At 41.4% G+C, this 21,518-nt stretch overlaps 1 protein-coding gene across 2 annotated transcripts in view; it reads right to left on the bottom strand.

Annotated features, from left to right (window-relative positions):
* Window positions 1-11,188, bottom strand: part of prkar2aa (protein kinase, cAMP-dependent, regulatory, type II, alpha A) — a 56,049-nt gene extending 44,861 nt beyond the window's left edge. Inside the window, exons 1-2 of one of the 2 annotated variants that reach the window (XM_071533723.1) lie at window positions 10,554-11,188; window positions 9,353-9,639 (exon numbers count right to left, since the gene is read on the bottom strand). In XM_071533723.1, coding sequence (XP_071389824.1) covers window positions 9,353-9,602 — 250 coding nt within the window. In that variant the 5' untranslated portion in view covers window positions 9,603-9,639; window positions 10,554-11,188. The remainder of the gene's footprint in view (window positions 1-9,352; window positions 9,640-10,553) is intronic. The other variant, XM_071533724.1, reaches the window with a different exon arrangement.
* Window positions 11,189-21,518: the final 10,330 nt, after the last annotated feature.

The raw sequence follows: 21,518 nt of genomic DNA, 5'->3' as shown, positions 1-21,518 counted from the left end.
TAACAGGGGTCAGTTAGGGTCCACGGTCACCCAGTGTTTCCCTTTAAACATCCTTCACTTGTACAAGGCTTTGATGCACAACACTTTGCTGCCTCATGTTTTACACAAAAACATCAAAGTTGCAGATCTTCCTTTGAATGTAGTACTGAAAGCGTAGTTTCTTCACTAAAACAAGCTCAACCAAGTTGAACTACGCATAACATTTAGTACAGCTGTATTGGTAACTCAATCACAGCACCATAGGCTTGTTAAAGTAAGACAAGAGAGATCATCTGTTAAAGACTATGCCCAGAAACAGTTAAGGCTGCACAATTATGGCTAAAATGATAATCCCTATTATTCTCCTAGACATTGTGATCATGATTATTACTCCTGACAATTTGAAGAACAAATTTATTTCAGCACACTTCTGGGATCATCTTATATTATTATTATAAGATGAGATAAGATTATTATACTATTTTCAGCAACAGCAGACATTCTAAGTGCAATAAACTGAAATGAAATGTTCCCATCTGGGTGAGTTGTAGGATTATTAACTGCTGAAAATGGAAACTGTGATATACAGTATGATTTTACACAATTAATTGTGCAGCCCAAGGAGCCCAAGGAAGTTTTGTACAGTCCAAGTCACCATAACAGGCCTGCTGAGCAAGACATATCACACATCGCTGCTGTCGTGTAAAAACCTCGTAACTCCTTTTTTGGTGACTGTTTTCGTGTCAGCGGAGGGATTACATGTTCCCCGTATGGGTTGAGAAAATTCTCTGTCCTCTTGGTCTCATGAAACCCTTTCAAAGCCCTTCTGGATTAACTCAAAAATGCATTGTCATCAAGCAAAAAACAAGGCTGTTTATCTTAGTTCCTGAAAAGTTGACATTTTGGATACAAGGTATTTACGACATAGATAGGCATTAGGAGTGTGAATCTGGTTTTGTCCTTTGTCATACGCCATTCCTCTCTCACATCTTCCTGGTCTCTCTCTACATATATAGTCTAATAAAGCAAATACACTACAAATATTAAGAGCCAAGCTATCATTCTGCTCAGCTGTAATGAAAACATATTTGCAGGTTCGCCCAAGTGTGCTAGGACAGGAAAAGCTCAGGGCTTTTTTTTATAGGGCTGCGCAATTAATTGTGTAGAATCATATATTGCATTTTTATTCATTTCTAAAATTAATAATTGTCGATTTTGGCAATATTGAAGCGTTTAATTTAAAATCTCACAATCATTACACGCAGAGAGAAAGGATACAGCACAACCTCGCTAATCCCGACCTCATGGGGGAGGTGGTTTGTGGAATTAGCGAAATGGATTGGATTATAGCCATTCAGTGAAATTATGTTCATAGTCAATCAGAACTTTAACTGGTTCAAGGGGTGGTATGATAGTGAAGGCTCCAGATGGATTTTGTCATGCAGTGGACGAACATTATTAGCCTGAGAGAAAGAAAGAGAAAGAAAGAGAGAGAGAGAGGGGGCGTGTGAACTCCAAACAGAAGTGGGGGAGTAGGATGTACTGCCAGTGGCTAAGGGCCTTTCCTTTCCCCCCCACATTTCCTCATTTTTCTGCAGTGCCACTGGAGACGGCTTGGGGACAGGGAATGAGGAAGTACCAAGGTTCAAATGATGTCTATTAGTACAAGCAGGCCAACCACGCTGAGCAACAGACTGCCCCGTCATTGCCTCCTCTTTTTTTTCCTCCTCTTTTTCCCATGGTCTGTCTCTCTCCTTCTCTCCTTTTAGGCATTTTTTTTCCATTTTGATCAATCTATTCCTTCTTTGAGTCAGCCTCTTTCCCTCTGTTTTTTCCCTTTCTTTCACTCCTTCCTACTCTCTGTCTTTCTCTGTACTCTTGCGATATATGGTGACCAGGAAGACCAGCTTGTCACTATGGCATCCGAATGAGGTCCACATAACAAATAAACAAAACAGGCTGTTCTGTTTGCATCCTGCTGTCAACCAGAAAACCTAGTGGATACAGAGACTTTGCTTTACATGAGAATAGACAGTATAGGCTGTATATGTCTGTAGGTTTACACACTTCCAATTCCTCATTTGCACATGATTTGAAATTGCTCCTGCGTATGCCTTGTGACCTAAGAGTTGAAAAAACCTTCCCTAAACTCCCATATTGTACTGTTTCAAGTTCTTTCAAGATCTCCAGTAACTAAGCTGCACACTACCCAGTGTGTTTTTAACCATCACTACTTACAGTTTCTAGCCTGGGCCCCATTTCCATAAACTGGCACAGACAGAGAGAGATAACAAGTAGACAGAGTAGCTGCACGACAAACAGTCAAGTACAGAAATATGCCGACAGACAGAAAGATACAGAAACAGACCAAAAAGACAAAGAGGGAGGTGGCCAAACAGGTAAACAGATAGATAGGTAGAGAAATATGCAGATAGGCTACATAGAGATTTAAGGATACCGAATCAGAAAGACAAGAAAGGCAAAGGAGGGGGGTGTCCTGGTGGCTCAGTGGTCTAAGGCGCATACCATGTAACCGCGATGTCCTGGGTTTGAATCCAGCATGTCATCCCCTCTCTCTCTCCAATCTTTCCTGTCTTTCTTCACTATAGACTATCAAATAAAGGCAAAAATAATTTTAAAATTTTAAAATAAAAAAAAAGAAAGGCAAAGGACAGCCGTTGGTCGAATCGGGAGGTGAGTCAACAGGTACAAACACAACAACAGGTCAACAGGTACTCCAATGAACAGACAAAGCAAAAAGAAAAAGAGGGACACAAACAGGCAGATAAAGCGAGAAAGCCAGAAAAACAGACAATTAACAGACATACAACCAGGCAGAGAGCCAGACTGAGCAGTGTTAGCCATCCCAGGACATTTCCATTTAAAAAGGTGGTACAAAAACAGGCAGGCAGAGAGACAGACGGGCAGGACTTCGACTAAACAGACAAGACAGGTGGACAGACAGGTATTAAACCAGGCAGACAGCCAGACTGAGTAGTATGAGCCATCCGAGGGCTTTTCCACTCAGCCCTGTCAGTCAGCCGGTGAGGCGGGTCTCAGCAGGGATGCTGGGCAGCATTAGATTCGCCTGCAGGCTAAAAGCACAGTGGACACACACTCTGCAGCCTGCTAATCAGGTCACCTGTTGCACAACACCGCACGGGGACCAGCCACACACGCACACACACAAGTACGTACACAAAGACGCACAAATGCACACACTCAGAGACAGGCATTGCTGCACGCATGCGCTCCCTCTCTCTTTAATTCGTTCACACAAGCGCGCACACACACACACACACAGCCCCTGCGGGATAATGAGTATGGACATCTCAGCTCTGCCTGCTTGCACTAATTGCCAGCGCCTATAGGCAGTCACTACAACATCTATTTATCAAACACAACTGAGAGAAAATGGCATACAGCAACATGGAACACAAAAATATTGCAGGATAGGGAAATTGGATAACGAACCACAAAAAATGAATCAGAAGAGAATAGGATAAAATGAGAATATAGCCTATAAGTATAGAACAGATAAAATGTTAAAGTATAAGTATAGCTCTCTCGCTCTGCCCATCTGCCGCCTGTTGCAGGCAACAGTCAGGCAGTCGTACATCCTGACCTAACAAATCAACATTTGTAGCAGGAGCCTGGGGAGGAATGAGTGACCACCAGGTTGTAGAGAATCACTAACATCCTGGAAAGGTTAAAGGGAGATCATAGGAAGAAGGAGAGAGAGACAGAGACAGAGAGAGAGAAAGACAGACAGACAGAGCAGTGGGGCATAAAGACGGGGGAAGAGAGAGGGAGTCAGGGAGGAAGAAACAGAATAAGCGAGAAAGATGGAGAAAGGGAGGGATAGAGCGAGGGAGGTGTCAGTGAGAGACAGAAGTCGGCGAGAGAGAGTGGGTCAGAGGTCAGAGAGACAGAATTTCACTAACTGTGTGTGTGATCACGCCCCAAGCTACATTAACCCCGGGTTCAAACAACCAATCAGGCGAGTAGCCGATTGTCCGCTCCACACACAAACACATTGCTTTATTGAGAGTGCGTCAGCCAGTACATGCCATTGGATTTCTGTCATATTACTGGTGGTGGTGGCTGACCACCAAACTGGTTTCTCAAAACTGATAAATCATCAAGACAAGATTGATCTGCAAATTCATTCCGCCACTGCTCAGTGGGTGTAACTGGTATTTCAAAGTAATGTTATGAAACAGGAGAAAAAAAGTTCCCTACATATTCTCTTTGGTACAGTAAGTGCCTCTCATATGAGGCTGTAAAGGCTGATGGCATGTGGGTAACAATTTGAATAAAAGAAAGGTAATATTGCCTTCAATATTAGGATTTGGCAACATAGATCAAATCCATGTGGATTAGCTGATATTATGCCTTATAAGTTATTACACAATGGATTGTATTGGCCAAGCAATCTCATTGGTCAATGATGCGTTCCAACCGTGCTGATAATTCCCAGAATGCATAGCTAGCTTTGCTTTATAGGGTGCTACACCATCTTTTGCTCTTTAGTTAGCAATCCATTTTCATCTTTTCACAGGTGATTTCTTTCATGTGCTGCTAAATTTCAAATGAAACAGCTCACGTGTTCCTTGATAGGGATTGTCGTCATAGAGCCCTCATTTTCATCTTTTTTAAGATTCCTATGTATAGCCTATATCCAACTTTGAAGAAAACTTTTCAGATACATGCAATGGTAAAATGCTTTTAATAAAACCAATAATACTCTTTATTGTTATTGAAATAGTAATGATAGAGACATGATTGCTTCTATGTTGCCGTAAATGATGTATCACAGCCTTTAGGTTATGGGCCACCTGTCAAAAGGTTTTGGGTTTATATTTGGTTTTGGTTGCATGCACCAAGCAATGGGCCTCATACATCATAATTTGTGTTAAAGACCCCATTAAATGTTGAAATAGGATGTTGAGGCGGGACATACCACAGTGAGGGATCATTCAAAAGTCTAAACCAAAGGAATGAGTCAAGGAGAGAAAGGCAGTTTTATTTGACGGGAGGGGTGTGGAGGGGTGGGATTGTTCACAAATCTAATGGTTTTACTGGTTAGAAAACACCTACCATCTGGGAAACTTGATGTTATGAGCCATCCCAAGACCTCTACTTTCAAAATAGTTGTGTTTATGAATAATCAACACAACAACACATCTATGCTTTTGTAATATTGACTGATGGCATTCAGGAAGAAAAAAAAATCCCCAAACAGATTACAGTGTTTTTGGTGCAAAACCTTCAAATGTTCCCTGACAAATAAGGTTAGATGAAAATTTCCATTCAAGACCTGTGCTGTGAAGGATGAATAAGATCTAAGCCTAGAGTCTGTTGTGTATCCAGGTGACTCCGTCGTCTGGCTACAAAGCTTTGTTATGTTCTGTTAGAGTCGTTGAGAGTTAGCAAGAGCCATTCTTCCTTTCTCAAAGACTCTCTCTCTTCCCTCCCTTGCTCTCTCAAATAGTCCCTGCTTTATCCCCCCTGTCTCTCTTATTAAAACACATTTATTTCTCTTCTATTATCATCCCATGGACTCATCTGTCCCTCCATCCATCTTTTAATAAAAAGCCCCACTCATTTCATCAGTCATAGAGCCATCCATTCATACCGTCCTGCTTCACTCAGTGAAAAAAAAACACTGCTGGACTGACAGTAGACAGAGGCCAACTCCAAACACACATGCACAATATGAGGAGGACCTAATATTGCATTGCACCCCCACAATCTGTGTACTCCCGCTCATCTACACCCACCCACTTCATGGCTCAAGTGACTTTTAATAGGTGAAATCAATGGATTTCACCTAGTAAGTCTATTTTAAGGAAAGAGCAGGTGATCCTGACATTTAGTACACTCACTTTAGTCCAACTGCAGCTCTCCTTCAATTTTGTAGCAGCGGTCCCTGCTTTAGTCTTAGTCGACTGTTCAATAAAACAGTTCTGATTTAGAAATCTGTTGAAATGCTAATTTTCATCACAGGCTCAATACCAACACAGAGAGATTACTCAAAAAAACTCTGGGCCCCAACATCTCTTTACATGATGGAGGTACAACAGTTTGTACTGAAAACAATATCTCCTTTTGTTAAGCAGCTTAAGCCTGTGTAGTGATCCTGCTGTGGATTTAGACTGCAGGTGTTGCGAAAACGTAGCAATACAATGTCATGTTGTTAAGAGTATACTGTACCAGCCATGGGAATACATTAAATAACAGCTATCTAGTTAATTTACATTTTAGGTGTTTAGCAGACACACTCATCCAGAGCCATTTCCTGCAAGCGCAAATAAAAGGTTAAGAGCACACTGATGAATAATCATAACTGCAAGTAGCCTAATAAAACGCAGATAAACAAAAAAAGCATGTAAAGATTTTTTTTTTAATAATTACTGTGATTAGAGTCACTTGAATTGCAGGTACAAATCCTGCTCATGTTATATACAACAGGCACTTCACCTTAATTACCTCTAGCCTTTCTAACAAATGCAGTTTTAATCCTGGGTCCAGCAAACCCTCCTCTCCTTACAGAGACCTGTTCTAGACTGCAAAACTCAATACAGCATTTCACTATAGCCATGTTTCTTAATCTATGGGTCAAAACCCAAAATGACTGGCCTACTTCTGATGGGTCGCCACATGACAAGAGCAGCGATATGTTTTCACCAGCCTGGGTCCCATGGTAAGAGAATTAATTTCTCTTGAGTCTTCTGCTGAAAAGGTGTATAAACTTCTAAAGTAAAACAGGTAGTCATGCTTCACTTACTTATCCATGGCATTTTATGGCCTGTGTGCCATAAAATGCTTTAGATAGTGTGTTACAAACATTTATGACAAGTCCAACTAGGCCGCTTTGTAGATACATTGTGGTATTAGCGGTCCTAGTATTATAACAATAATATGTTACGTGCTGCAGTTTGTTCCATGCTGCAAAGGTCAAACAGCTTTGCATCTGCGTTGAAACCAATGCCACCGGGCCTGGCTGTGTGGAAATAATATTAACTTGGGAAATATTATAAATGAGGGCTCTATGACGACAATCCCTATCAAGGAACACGTGAGCTGTTTCATTTGAAATGTAGCAGCACATGAAAGAAATCACCTGTGAAAATAATTTAAAATATCCATCCCTATTTTGTAATCCCAAGTTGAGAAAGTTCCTTTTTTGCTGTTTTCTACACAACATAGCCTGTAACTAGTTTAGGAGCATAACAGCAGTGTAGCATCCTGTGTATCTATAGGCTAAAGCAGTGGTCAGGCCAACAGCACATGATGTCTTTCATTATACAGGCTTGTGCTGTTCCCATACAGTATCTATCTCCCCTGGGGGCAGTGTACACTGGCCTGGCTGGGTAATCTAATGTCATGGATGTCATGTGTGTGACCCACTGCTTCCAGGGAGATGCTTCCCCTCGGAGCGCTCGCCTAAAATCAGCTAACTCTCCTCACCGCTAACTTGCATGAGGTATGGAAAATGCTCCACAACTGATTGCTGATCAGAATGTACTAGTAAGAGTGGCTTCATGTCGTCACCAGGCTGGAATTTGAATGGGTGTGAAATCGAGTCATAACACATCTGTTTGCTTTGACGAGCACGCACACACACACAGCACACAAACACACACGCGCACACGCACATTGCCCCTGCAGCTGAGGTCACAGCTGTTTGACAGCAGCCAAAACTCCACTTGTGTGAGCGTAGAAACAGAAACTGTAATCCTCTTCCTACTCTCCAAGCCAACTTGTCTGAATCTAAAAGGTTGGTCAGTATTGCTTTCAGCAGGATTCGGCATTTGGGTATGGGACATGATAAATATGATTAGGCTAATTAGTCAAAACAGAACTTAAGTTTAACAACAAAAAATACTAGGGGACATCATCCGTGCAGGAAATCCACAGTGGCTGGTAGATTCCAATTCCTGGTATTTTACCAGCCAACTACATATTTAGAATCAAACAGGACTTCTGAACAATACCTTGCTACCTGCCAAAGCGGCTGGTAGAGCAGAGAAATTTTGCAGCCCAGCCATAATTTACCAGCAATTTGCCTGTCGTTGCCTCAAGAAATGTTGCCCGTGCATCATTAGATTTCACAAGATACGCCTAAGATAGATACAGAGCTCATCATGGTGGATCTCCTCATTGAGAAAACACAGAACCTCCATTCACAAGGTAACAGCCCCTGGCTCCACGGCGCACTGATCTGATCTAGGTCACGCTGCTCTCAGCAGCTCGGAGCAGAGCCGCGCTGAGCTATGGAGTGGCTTACATCTTCTGCCTGCCTGACAAACAAAGGGGAGCGATGTGAAAGAGGCATGGCATCTCTGTTGTTAAAGGTAACATGTGTAGGACCTTCTCAGCTGGGGCTCTACAGCAGGAGCTCTACAGTACATTTGCTCCTAAATTTACAGTGCAGTCCGTAGGGCTTTAATCACTACATGGGTCATGTGATATGGATGTAAATACCCTCAAATTAAAGCTGACAGTCTGCACTTGAACCTTATAGTCCTTGTTTAATTTCCATCCAATTCCATCCAATGTGCTCAAGTACAGAGCCAAAACAACAAAAAATGTGTCTCTGTTAGCATTTTTTCTGTTAGCATGGATTTCATTTTCAGAGCATATGCTGCCAAGATGGTAGCAAACAAACCTGACAAATATTCAGTGCGTCTGCCGGTTTCAGCAAGCTAAACTTAAGACAGTACCAGTTAAAATGTAATTTAACACTAATTTCAATTGAAAAAAGTGGAAAGCAATCATAATGAAGGTCTGCATGGCCTGCGTTGAAATCTCACTACAGAAGCCGTGCGGCAAAAGTTCAATATTTTTAAGATCTCTGAAATTATTTAAGAGTGAAAAGCTATGTTTAACTGTATCTGCAGCCTCTTAAGGCCTTGAATCTTAATAGTTCAATTTAAGACCCATTAAAGACTATTTTAGGGGCTACTTAAGTCAAACAGGCAGATAGAAAATGTGGATGATGAAGGCCTAGATTGGAGTGGCAGATGAAGGCTGCCTTGCTGAACTGTCTGCTCGATGGGATTGTCTGAGCTCAAGTGCAATGTGTGTATGCAAATATGGCAGGTGTCACACACCTCACACTTTGAGAAATCTCACTGTCTCTTCTAGTTTATCAAGAGGAGATGAGAGATTCTGACTATATCAGTGACAAGGCTTCAGGCCTCGCCTTCACTCATTTTCTCTCTCCCTCTTCCTCACACACACATACTCTTGTTCACCCTTTCCCCTTGCACTTCCTCACTCTCTGCACACACACACACACACGCACGCACACACAAACACCATCACCACTGCAGTTGACCATCATAACACCTCAACATCAACTTACGCTCAAAGTCAGAATCATCATCTTCATCATCGTCATCTCCATTGGACTCCGTCTGCATCGGCTCCCCATCAAACATCACTCCTTTCCCCGGCTTGCTGCCGGCGCCGGCCCCATCCTGACTTCTGGTGTCCCGCAAGCGGGTGAAATACTGTACCGCAAAATCCACCAGGTCTGACGGCCTTTGTCGCAGCACCTCCACAGTGTAGCCCTGCAGCAGTTCTGTCAACCCCACCGGTATCTCGATACTCATGGCTGTGTGTGACTCGGTGGCGGCGATTGCTATCTATCTACAGAGGGAGAGGAGATGATTCAGAATTTGTTTGGGTACTGAGTCATACTTGTGTTTGAGTATTGGGCTGCGATGTTGTTATGGATAGCCTAATTGTTGATTTGGCCAGCTGACTTTGACTTTCTCTGTGCCAGTACATTGTGTACATGTGTGTGGCCTGTTAAGTGTGTGTGGCTGATGACAGCTATGCAAGGCAGCTAGATTGCAAGTGGGCAGTTCAGGTAGCCAAAGCAATGGCCATCAAGTTTGACAAGTGAACGGTTACTAGGCTGTGGTTGATTAGAAAGGTACTGTTGCTGTGTGACATTGTCACTGAGCGGCCAATTTATCTAGTGCTGAGCCACGGAACACACAGTTCCCACAGCAGCACCGTCTGTGTGGAAAGATATGGGCCTAACGCTAGCAATGGGAAGAAAGATAACCAACAACGTTAGCCGGGTTTCAGTAATGTTGCTGTTAGGTATCGTCAGAAACTGAGCTGTCAACTTGGGTGGTTGGCCGGCTATGTAACTAGCTAGCTAAGTGGCTACCGTTAACCCTTGAGAGCAGAATTAGCTAGTTCATGACACCTTGATGGTTTACTGCGCTATGCAATCCAGAGATAGATGGGTTAGCCACTTGACCCAAGCTTACCTATCTAGCTATCAAGAAATGACTCTAACAAATGTAGTGGACCTGCGATTCCAATGAAACGGTGGCTCACTTTTACCTCATTAGGCATTAGCTATCTTGCTAGCTAGTGTACCACCTTCAAGGAAACCTTTACCGTTAGCTTTAGTATGGCGGACTGTCAGTGGGAGCTAAGCCACAGATAAGTGGCTAGCTGGATAAACGTTGCTATGCACGCAAAGCAAGTAGTACAGGACCGGTAAGCCGTTTCGGTAAGCTAACTAGCCACTGTGTGTCACTTACGTGCGAATCTGTCTCCCCGGCTAAACTAGCCAGTCCCCTCCTTCTCGGTGTCTTCCCTGTTCTTTTTTATTTCGCCTCTTCTTTTTAGCCCGTCTCCTTGCCAGTGTAGCGACCGTATCCCTCCAAAGACACTTATCCGATGTAAACCCAACAATTTAACGTTAGCGTTATCTAGCTAACGTTTAGTAGTCAATTTTAGCTAGCCCCAGCCAGCTATACAGCGATGCTGGCTAAACTGAAAAAAGCACTCGACTTCTCCGCTGCAGCCTCTTACGACGTCCACGCACTGGGGAGGGTGGGACTTGTTATGGCAGTGGAGAGAGCTGGCTAGCTGGCTAGCTAACTAGCTGACTTGCTAACTACTTGTTAGCAACTGCCTGTTTTCTTTGCAACTGTCTAGCGACTCCACTCTCCACGATAAGACACAACGTCAGTTGCAGCCAGGTGACAAATCCCAAGCCCGGCGTTTAGAGCCTTGCAAACCACCGAACCGAACCACTGAACTAAATCCGTTAACTCAAACCCGAATTACCAACGAAAAAGCTATTTCAGCAGTTTGACAACTTATAACGGGAGTTGGCTAAAAAAAAGATTCGATAGAAACACGTTTCCTGCCTCCCGGCGAGGGACTCTACAGATCCGCACGCACAGATGAATCGCTGGCACGAGCAGGCGTGAGTGAGGTCCCTCCGGGGGCGTGGTTACTGAGTGTACGTTACGAATTTGACATTGATTGACAGGCTGCTCCGCCAAACAGGATTGACTCTTGGCACACCACAGCCAATTGGGTATAGTTATGGAAATATAGGCGGGATTAAAGGCGGAACCATATCAGTAGACTCAGCAAAGCACCACACCCACCCAAACTGCCTCGTCGAATTGGTAGAGATCTAGATGTGGACTCATCTTTACTAGAGATATCTAGAGCAAATTAACCACCCAGTCTGGAATTATAAAGGGCACTGCGCAGAGAAGATATGTTTTTAAGATGATGGAGCTTTTATGTGTCAGAACAATGTGCTTTCTAAAATTTCGCATGATTTAAAACACTTTTTATTTGTGCTCCCAGTGCCAAGAGCTGCAATCCCTTTGATGTTTTAAATGAAAATATAACTGGGAGCAGATATGATGAAAGTAAACAGTTGCACACTACTAAGGACAAGTAATACAAAAGGAAAACACACAACTTTTTTGAGCTTTAACCTCAGAAACTAGTCAGTTTAACACCTTTAGTGTGTCAGTGCGTTATTCCTTGAGTGTGACTGAATATGTTCATGATTTCAGAGGATGACACATCTTAATCTGTCCGTCCTTCCTTCCCTCCTTCCCCCCTTCCTCCCTTCCTTCCTTGAGGCACTGAGTTGCACAACAAAATTCTATTTAAATGAATATTTATTTCATCATCTCATCTCACATCATCCTTCTTTCCTTTTACTTTCCTTCCTGCCTTATTGCTCACTCATTTTCTTCCTCACACCCTGCCTCCCTCCTTCGCTCCCTCCCTCCCTTCCTTCCTTGCTGCCTTCCTTCCTCGATGGCAGACTCTCCAGACTCTGCACAGGCCTGTTCAGTCAAGACAGCACTCTCTCCCTTATCCCCTGAGCTTATGGGTCAAATCTTCACTTAACCCTCTACAGCTCACATCGGCCGACTGCGTGGCTTTCCCTCTTATCTGAACGCAGATCTAGAATCAGTTTTCCCCTGCAGAAATGAGGCCATGAGAGAGGAGGCGGGTCAGTGATGCTGGATCTGTACAGAAACCCGTTCTGTGAGGTTTGCTGAACAACCAGCCCAGACCATGTAATATACTCCAGCCTCTCCTCTCTCCCCTTGCCCTCCCTCACCTCACTGTCACAGAGGTAAAGCCGTTGCCATGGCCACAGCGAGCCCGGATTTAATTCCTCGAAGCGGTTTCTGATTGGCTTAGGTCTCTGTTTCCAGCAAACACAGAATCAAAACAGGCCTTGAGGCTCCATCTGCTGGGAGGAGAAATACTGGAAATGAAACATACATAGAGAAGAGAATGGTTTTTACATCCAGGATTTTGCTCTTGCAACCAAATCCAAACCAAAGTGGTGATCAGAAATTTTGGGTATCAGAGATGGATCAAAATGGGGCATCCTGGTGGCTTAGTGGTCTAAGGCAGTGGTTCTCAACCTTTTTCATATCAAGGACCCCTAATTTAGTCCACATTAGGGCCACGGATCCCAATTTATGAGACTTTATCTCTCTGTCCCAAATCTGAAAATATCTTTATTGTTAGATTTGATTTTTTCCAGAATTCCATGACTATCTGTATTGTAGGTAGAGAGATAAGAGTGTAACTATGATCAAAATAGTCATTCTTCTACATTCTGTAATTGTGTAAACTTGAAATAAATGAAATAATGAAGTTAACAATTTATCAATTTGCTGGGGACCCCCTGGAACCCCCTCAAGGACCCCTGGTGGTCCCCGGACTCCACGTTGAGAACCACTGGTCTAAGGTACCATGTAACCGCGACTTTCACCTATCAAAAATAAAGGTAAAAATGCCCAAATGATCTTAAAAAAAAATTATGATCAAAATGTCAAAATGATGGAGTGATTCTCTCAAAATTTCCAGGATGTAAACAACTCAAAACAAACCATTTCTACCTATACACTACCAGTCAAAAGTCTGGACCCACCTGATTGAATGTACTGTGTTTTTCATTCTCTTAATCCATTTTGATCTAAAGGCTTCTGCATAAATGCTTGAAATTTGTTTCTTAGACAAATATAAATAGTGAAATCGATGCCTATGTATGAATTTCTTTCCAAAGCCTTTGTCTTTCCATCATGGCAAAGGGCGGCTACTTTAAAGAATCTAAAATATAAGATAGTTTTGATTTGTTTAACACTCTTTTGGTCGCTGCATAATTCCATTTGTGTTATTTCATAGTTTTGATGACTTAACTATTATTCTAAAATGTGGAAAATAATAAAAATAAAGAAAAATGTGGCGTGTCCAAAATTATGACTGGTAGTGTACATAAACTGAAGATGATAATCCACCAGATATTATTGTTTAAGTAATATTTGTGAAATGATCTTAAGATGATATTTTCAATGTAATAAAAAAATATACATGGAAACCATCATAATGGAAATCATAATAATCACCATTACAATCACTAGAACCACAACCATAGTCGTCATCATCATCATCATCATCATCATCATCATCATCAACAGTGGAGTCTATCGCACTGCTGAGATTGTCTGGCTTGTGAAACTGCATGTTCTCCCTCGCTGAGAACAAATCCACCGCTGTATGAACATTACATACATACATGTGAATTGGCTGCAATACAACTCTTTTGCCTCTTGTATCCACCTGGGAGTGCATTTCTTTTTTTCTGCGGTGAGATTTCCCACAGGACTTATGGGAACATGAAGTGTAGTGGGCTACAACCCTCATTGAAAGTGACAGATGAAAATTCACATGTAACCAGGACTCTCTCTTCTTGTTTTCTTCTTGTTTTTTTTAGTTTTTTTAGACGTGCGTCCTCTGGGAGCCGCTGCTAATGTGGTTCCACCCGACTCCCAAAATGTCTCAAGGAGAGCTGATAGCCTACATATTCAGAGAGAGAGAGAGAGAGAGTGAGAGAGAGAGAGAGAGAGAGAGAGAGAGGTACAGAGAGACAGAGGGACAGAGAAAGAGACAGCAAAAGACAGAGAGAAATGGTGAAAGAGGGACAGAACAGAAGAGAAAGACAGCAAAAGAGAGTGTACTGTATGCAACTGTGTGTATAGCCTATTTGTCATATCTTTGCCTTTTTCAACAGTCCTTTTCAGCATCTGTCTTTATCAAACGTCTCAGTCCAGGATCGCTGATGTATAGTCAGTTTTGCCTTGATTCATTATCAGGAGCCAAAACAAGGGAGGAGGAAGGAGGAGGAGGATGAGAGACGTTTCCCTTTTTAACTTCACATTATAATTTGAATTGAGAAATTCAAAGAAAACAGTGTGATGATGCCCTGGTTATGCAGCAGGATTGGACGCATATTATGAAGAGTTTCATTCCAAAATCAGACATCCACCATTTGAAAGCACTGACACCTCCTCTGGCTATTAATATATCTATTATACATATATTTTACACTTTTTTTTAAAAAATTTCATTGAATCATCATTACATCTTCAAATTTCACATCATTAAGATTACATCGTATACATTATGATTGAATATTTTTGATTTGTTGGACTGTCTTTTTCATAATGTTTGATTCATAATGTTTAGCGAGTCAAACTCTCTTAGAAGTGGAATTTCATGGAATTCACATCTGTTTCCTTTCATTCCAATTCAATTCACATTCTGTTTCCTTACAGCTGGGTGACATTCACATCACAACTCCAGGAATTGGAACTGGAATTTTTCCATGCATTCTCAATTCAATTCATGAATGGCCCCAAACCCTGACTGGGTCCTCAGTCCTTGGGTGAAAGTAAAGTCAAGTCAAATTCAAGTCCTGAGCTGTAAAATTTAAAGAGCTGCAGCTGTAAATGAGACAGAATAACAAACAGTGAGAAGAAAAAAAAAAAGCATCCAAGGCCTCGGTGTCTTGCATCTCCAGCCGAATCCTCGGTTCATTCATGCCTGTGTGTGTGTGTGCAGTCATGTGGAAACACAGCTACAGCATCACATTCATATAATCCGGGCTGTCTTCAATGGAGATGTGTGATATTATACCGCCATCTACTGGTTAATGCGTGTCTTGTATCTCCTTGGCAACCAACTCTACAGTTGAAACTATCTAAACTGCTCAGTCAATATTTTGCTGCATCATTCCTCATCCTCCCTCATGAAACACCATAGAAACCAGTCTAGCCAGTCCAGGAGCCTGCTGGTCTGGTTTCACAGTCTGCTGATTATAGAGTATTTGTATGAAGATAGACGTTTTGAAATGAATTTTCACCCACAGTGGGAGGTTAAAGTTGCTCAGCGGATGGGATATTGAAGTTGGCCTGTAATATCCCATCCATTGATTGACCCCAAAAGTGTGCAATTGATCATGACATCCTCTAATATTAAAAAAGAAGAATATCTGATTTTTTCCCCATGTATTTTTAGGAATCAAGGTGAAACCACACAATGACTACAGGCCAGATATTTTACAGTACCTATTCTTTAACTTTATACCCACTTGAATGTAATAACTTGATTCTAATTTTCCTCCAAATGAATATTCCTCAAAAATCATGCTTTTTCTCTCCTTGTTATACATAGTTATTACTATTACTATTACTATTTACAACTATTTTATTGTATTGTCCAAAAACCCCAAAAAAGGGAAATCTACGCTCTGAAAAAGATATCTTGATTGATTTATTTTGCATGTTTCAAATAAAAAAATATGCAGCTTGGCAAACTGGAAATTGCTGGAAATTGTATTGTCCAAATAAACTTGCCTTTACTACACTAAACTACATGAAACATTCACCTTCATGTTGACCACATTACAGAGAGAAGAGAGTCAGGTTGTAGTTGAACAGTCATATAGTTTATTTTGTAAGAGAGTATGGACATTATGAACATTCTAGTAATAAGTAGTTTGACTTTCAGTGGTAATTTCATCATTACATATTATATACATCTTATATATAACAGTATTTAGTTGGTTAAAACATTTACATACAATGAACGACACAGAAGACTCAGGAATGTGATGTTTCATCTGGAGCTTCAAGCCAGGATGATTTACCTTTATTTTCAAGATGCGCTGCCAATAAACCCCAACTCCCCTTTGACTTTTTCCATGTTACAATTAAGCTTACATTTGTTCCAGAGATATAGCAAAAAACTGTGGTATTTATTGCTCTATCACATGTGTTTTTTCTGTATCTCTTGCTGGAAAAAGCATTCCTTCTTTTTTTTTAACTGTAACAATTCACTCTTCATCTTCCGGACTCCTGACTTTTGGTAGTTTACATCACACAGCTGAGTTTTCCCTCTACAGTTGATTGAATATCTTAAGGCGATGTTACATGTGAACATTTTTCAGACAATGAAGATGAACACATTTACCAATAACCAATAAAGTTTTTCTTTGTTGCCTCTACTGCCCAGGAAAACCAAAGTGCAGAAACTGTGCAAGTAGTGACACTGAGAAAAAACGACTTCAAAGTTTATCTGCTGTCCCGACAAAAGTAAAAAAAAAAGTTGTTGATATGAAATCCAAACCCTAATCTCGACCTCTGACTTTTAAAGTAAGTAGATACTGCACTTTGCCTTTGTAGGACAGTAAAGTCCACTGAAGTTATCCAAGTTGATTTTGTCCTATCTGCATCCAAACTGAAATCTTCATTGCCTCAGAAAGTATTTCATGTATCATTGCCTCCCATCTCAACATGTACAAACACAACAGGGAAGAGTAATGAGGTCATTCAATGTAAAACAGTCTTGCTGGACTGAAGAATCCCCCACATCTGGGTCTAACTGTATTAAAGATCCTTGTTTCATTTCAGTTAATATGTGATTGAGTGCGCTCGTCTTCTATTGGAGCCCAATGGGAGCGAATGGAAACATCCCAGAGGTTAAAACAGTATTTCTGCTGTTATGGAAATCCAAGCAGGCCAAAAGCCTCGTCTCTAAAACAAAGTATCGTGTTTCTAGATGTTTGTTTCTGTGCAGACTAAAGCAAAACAGGCGCTCAAAGAGACTAATTTAACCCAAAATCTGCTCTGACCCCTGATTGGACGAACAGGCGGGTGGAGAAATATTAACACAAGAAGACAGACAGACAGACAGATAGACAGAGACAGACAGAGAGAGACAGACAAGTAGACAAGCAGACAGACACAGAGACTGAAATAAAACCAGAGACACATTACACAGAAAGAATGATGCTTATAACCCCCGCTCTGCACAGTTGATCTACATCAAAATACCCAAGACGAACACACACACGCACACACACACGCACACACACACACACACACACCCACATGCACACACACGTACACACACACGGTCAAACAGACATACGTCATAGTAATAAGGCACAAAAGCAACACAAGACCACATTCCAAAAATAAACGTACAAATTCTCATAAAAACACTTCGATTACTTCTTGGTCAGTCAGATTAGGAATCCGAGTCTTATTTTCTCAGAAACGTGCCGCTGCCGTCAGGGGGTGAAAACCTCGCACCTCCAGTTTCATATCATATCATTAAAATATGTTTTTCATTAAATTTCATTTTTGACCTGAAAAGTGAAACGTGGTATTTTACGAGCGGAGTGAGTTACATGAAACGAGGGCCGAAGTCCATAGCGAAAGTAAGTTCCTGAAAAGCCAACTTGATGGAGGTACAAGATTTTCCCTCCCGAACTGCAGCAATACCCTGGTTGTTACACTCTTGTCAGAAACACACACACACACTTTAATGTCAGACGGCTCAAACATTCATAGTTCTGTGACAAACTGCAACAAGACTTCAGCTTTATCAACACAGACACTGACATGAACATTCAGTAGTAACTCTCTCTCTCTCTCTCTGCAAAATCTCATCAGCAACATTGTCATACTGATTTAGGATTGCTGACTGTACATACATACAACCCTACACCTATTTCCACCTCATTAAGTATTATGAAGCTTTATGTACTGTAGCTGAGCATCAACAGTAAAAAGTATTTTTTTACGTGACTCGGTTATGGTATAAAAAGTGCCTGTGTGTCATGCTGTGTAATCAATATATGCATAAAATTAATGTCTATAAATACTGTAGACAAGATAAATAAAAAGCTTTGTAAAATACAACAGAATCTTGATTTTGTATTTCCTTCAAGTGTTGTTAGCAATGCTTTCCATATGCTATTGTACAGTGTATTACAATTCTGTTGAGCAACCAAGCAGCCGGGAGATCTGCAACCAGCAACCGGCAAGATTTCATGAAACCAGCAAGATTTGAGTCTCATTTCATTCCAAAATGAGACACCCACCATTTTGAAAGAGTAAAATAATTGAAACCACAAAAAAGACTATAACTAAAGTCCTCAGTGGAGGGAATGATGACACTCTTACAACCTGGATCATCTGTATTTTATAGATATTGAATGATGAACATCAGGTCTGGTTTTGTTCTTTTTTCCAAATGGATGTATAGTATTTTGGAATAGATCTCTTCAGATTCTCTTGCTGCACATGTGTACTTGCGGACTGCCTCTGGAGTTCAGTCATGCAAACCGAGTCTCCCCAGTGCGCTGTATAATCTCATAAACCTACAGACTGACAGGCCTGTCTGTGCTCCTCAGCCCTCCTTCACATATTATAACAGCTCTTTTCTTGGAAACAGTCATAAAGTCGAGATACAAAAACAACGGCCCCATTGACAAACCGGCCGGCCAATTGAATTTCGCTTTGTTAGAAACGCTCAAAGCCACGGCCCAATTAGATCTGAGTGGTTTTCTGCCCTCTTTTTTTCACTCCCTTCCTCAATATAGAACCTCTGTTCTAAATAAGAAGGATATTAACAGTAGTGTGGATTATTACATTTTACAGAGGATCTGTACATGGCTATCTCTACGTTACAGCGCACCTGCATACAATACATGCTTGTATAAAAATACATGCCTGTGTAAAAGAATGTGGCATAGGGGAGGGGTGGTGGGGGTGGCGGTGGGGGGGATAAGGATTATAAGATATGAGTATCGTATCAGGGATTGGATCAAGGCAATACAAAAAAAGCATATACGCACTGGAAACATCCATCTTAACAAGTCATTTAGTCTCATATTCAGTCTTCAAATCTTACTTTTCTTAAATCAAGAGAAAAAAATTCTGCCAGTGAGGTGAGATAACTCCATTGTTTCCAGTGCAGTTTCTCATTTTTTCTAGAAATGAGTGTCAATATCTTGAAACAAGTCAGAATAACGCAGATCACTGCACTACTATCCAGAAAATGACACTTGATTCTACTAAATTCTTGAAAAAGTTACTTTGCATTGGAAACAAGTGAAATTATCGAACTCAGCTGGCAGATTTTTTCACTTGTTTTAAGAAAATTACAATTTTAGGACTCAATAATAGATCAAATGAGGGGTGGGTGGGGAAGATTAGAACTAAAACAATTTTCTGTCTAAAAAAAAGTCTCAAAGAAACGTGTGTGTGATTTAAACATCGAGCCACAGAGCGAAGTGATTTGAATTCTCCGTGTGCAGCTCTTCTCATGCACTGTGGAGCGATGACAGCTAATTGTTCGCTCTCTTATCTCCTCGCTCACACAAAGGGAATCCTCCCAGCAGCAAATGGCCAACCGGCGCTCTAAAGCAGAGCGGCGCCTGCTGTACATCCCGCATCCCGTTAATGAATACACATTTCTCACTGGCTCATTTCGCTCTAAAATGTGCTGCCATGGTTACTGACAGCTTCTCTCCTCTTTCTTTTTCTCTCTCTTCTCACTCCATCTCTCTCTCTCTCTCTCTCTCCGCCCCCATAGCTAATGATAGCAGTAATATGTAGTCGTGTAGTCTGACAGGTAGAGCTTCTGAAATTTGCCACTGCATTGGATATTATGTGGCTTGTGGGGTTTGATTACAGCTGCGACTGTATAGCCAACCAAAAGAGGAGTGTTTCTGAAGTGTCTGTGATGTAAACCCCCTCCAGTTCTGGTTAAGGTTAAGGGTTTGATTTCCCCTGGGACTACATGAATACATTATACTTTAATTCATGTCTGCCCCCATGGTAATGTAACTGGATTTGTCTGGTAGCGTCTGTCTGGTCTGCCGAAACGTCACTGGTGTCTTATTGAAACCTTGTAACTGCAAAAAAAAAAAGTTAAGAAACTGAGAAGAAGTGGCAATTTTTTCCCATTGATGTCCCTGCATATCTGATATTTTACAATGTAACTCAGTGGTTTGTACCAAGGTAGAGAGTTTCAACAGCTATCTTTTTAACATTTAATTAACATTGCCTTTTACCCTGTACAGTGTTTTTTATTCTTCTATTTTATTATGTGCTTGTCATTTTATGAGTTGATTATTTTAGAATTGCTGGTTTTCATGTTTTTAATCCATTTATTGTTATAATCAATTCTTTTAATCTATTTTATGTAAAGCACTTTGAGTTGCATGTATGAATGGTGTTATATAAATAAACTTCTCCTTCTTCTTCTTCTTCTTCTTATTAAAACATCAGGGACAATGTCAGCTATACAATAACAAAAATAGCAAAACTCATTGGAGCTAAAGGTGTCTGCAGGGCACCAGTGAATTCATGTGAGCAGACCAGCGATCTGAGATCAATACTCCTATTGTATTGAGTCCCAGAACTGTCAGTCATTCATTTTCATGAACGGCGAGTGTGATAAAATACAGTAGTCAGCTGAGAGGATGCAGTGGCAGGATTTAGCGATGAGATCAGAGACCCAAAAAGCGGGAAACAGGCAGGAGAACTGTTATCTCCCATTAGAATAAAAGATAAATGGGAGCTGCATGTTCAAAAGAAAAAAAAAAAAAAAAAAAAAATGATGAAAAGTAACATCCCCAGTCATTGGATCAGATAAAATGTGAAACTGGTTGCTGTTCTGATAATTGACCACCAGGGACAGTGTGGGTGGATGACAGCAAGTGAGTACATGATGTTTGAATCTGTAGTAGAACAACAGGCTCTGTGATGGACAGAACAAAGGACAGTGGTCACCACAGCAACTACAAAAATAGGGGAGGGGGGGTGAGACGGGGTGACATGGGGTGAGATAGAGAGAGAGAAACTGAGAGTGTGTGATGGAGAGAGAGAGAGAGGCATGAAGCCAGGGATTCGTAGTAATCACCCTGGTTACTACGCATGTAAGAATTTAGATGGAGAAAAAAAAAAAGTCAACCTCGGCCGCCAGCCTGCTGCCGTGGTTACACGTGAGAAATGGTCACCGTGGATACCGCACCCCGTCTCCCCTAGACTCTCTGCGCGACTCCCTTTGAACTCTGGGTGAAAAAAATTTAA

Source organism: Centroberyx affinis, unplaced genomic scaffold, assembly GCF_046629955.1.
Source record: "Centroberyx affinis isolate AG114_WGS23_722 - 3 ecotype Tasmania unplaced genomic scaffold, CSIRO-AGI_Caff_v1 ptg002412l_1, whole genome shotgun sequence".
NCBI classification, from domain to species: domain Eukaryota; kingdom Metazoa; phylum Chordata; class Actinopteri; order Beryciformes; family Berycidae; genus Centroberyx; species Centroberyx affinis.
The sequence above is the reverse complement of the archived record's forward strand: the minus strand, read 5'-3'. Positions and strand labels throughout refer to the sequence as shown.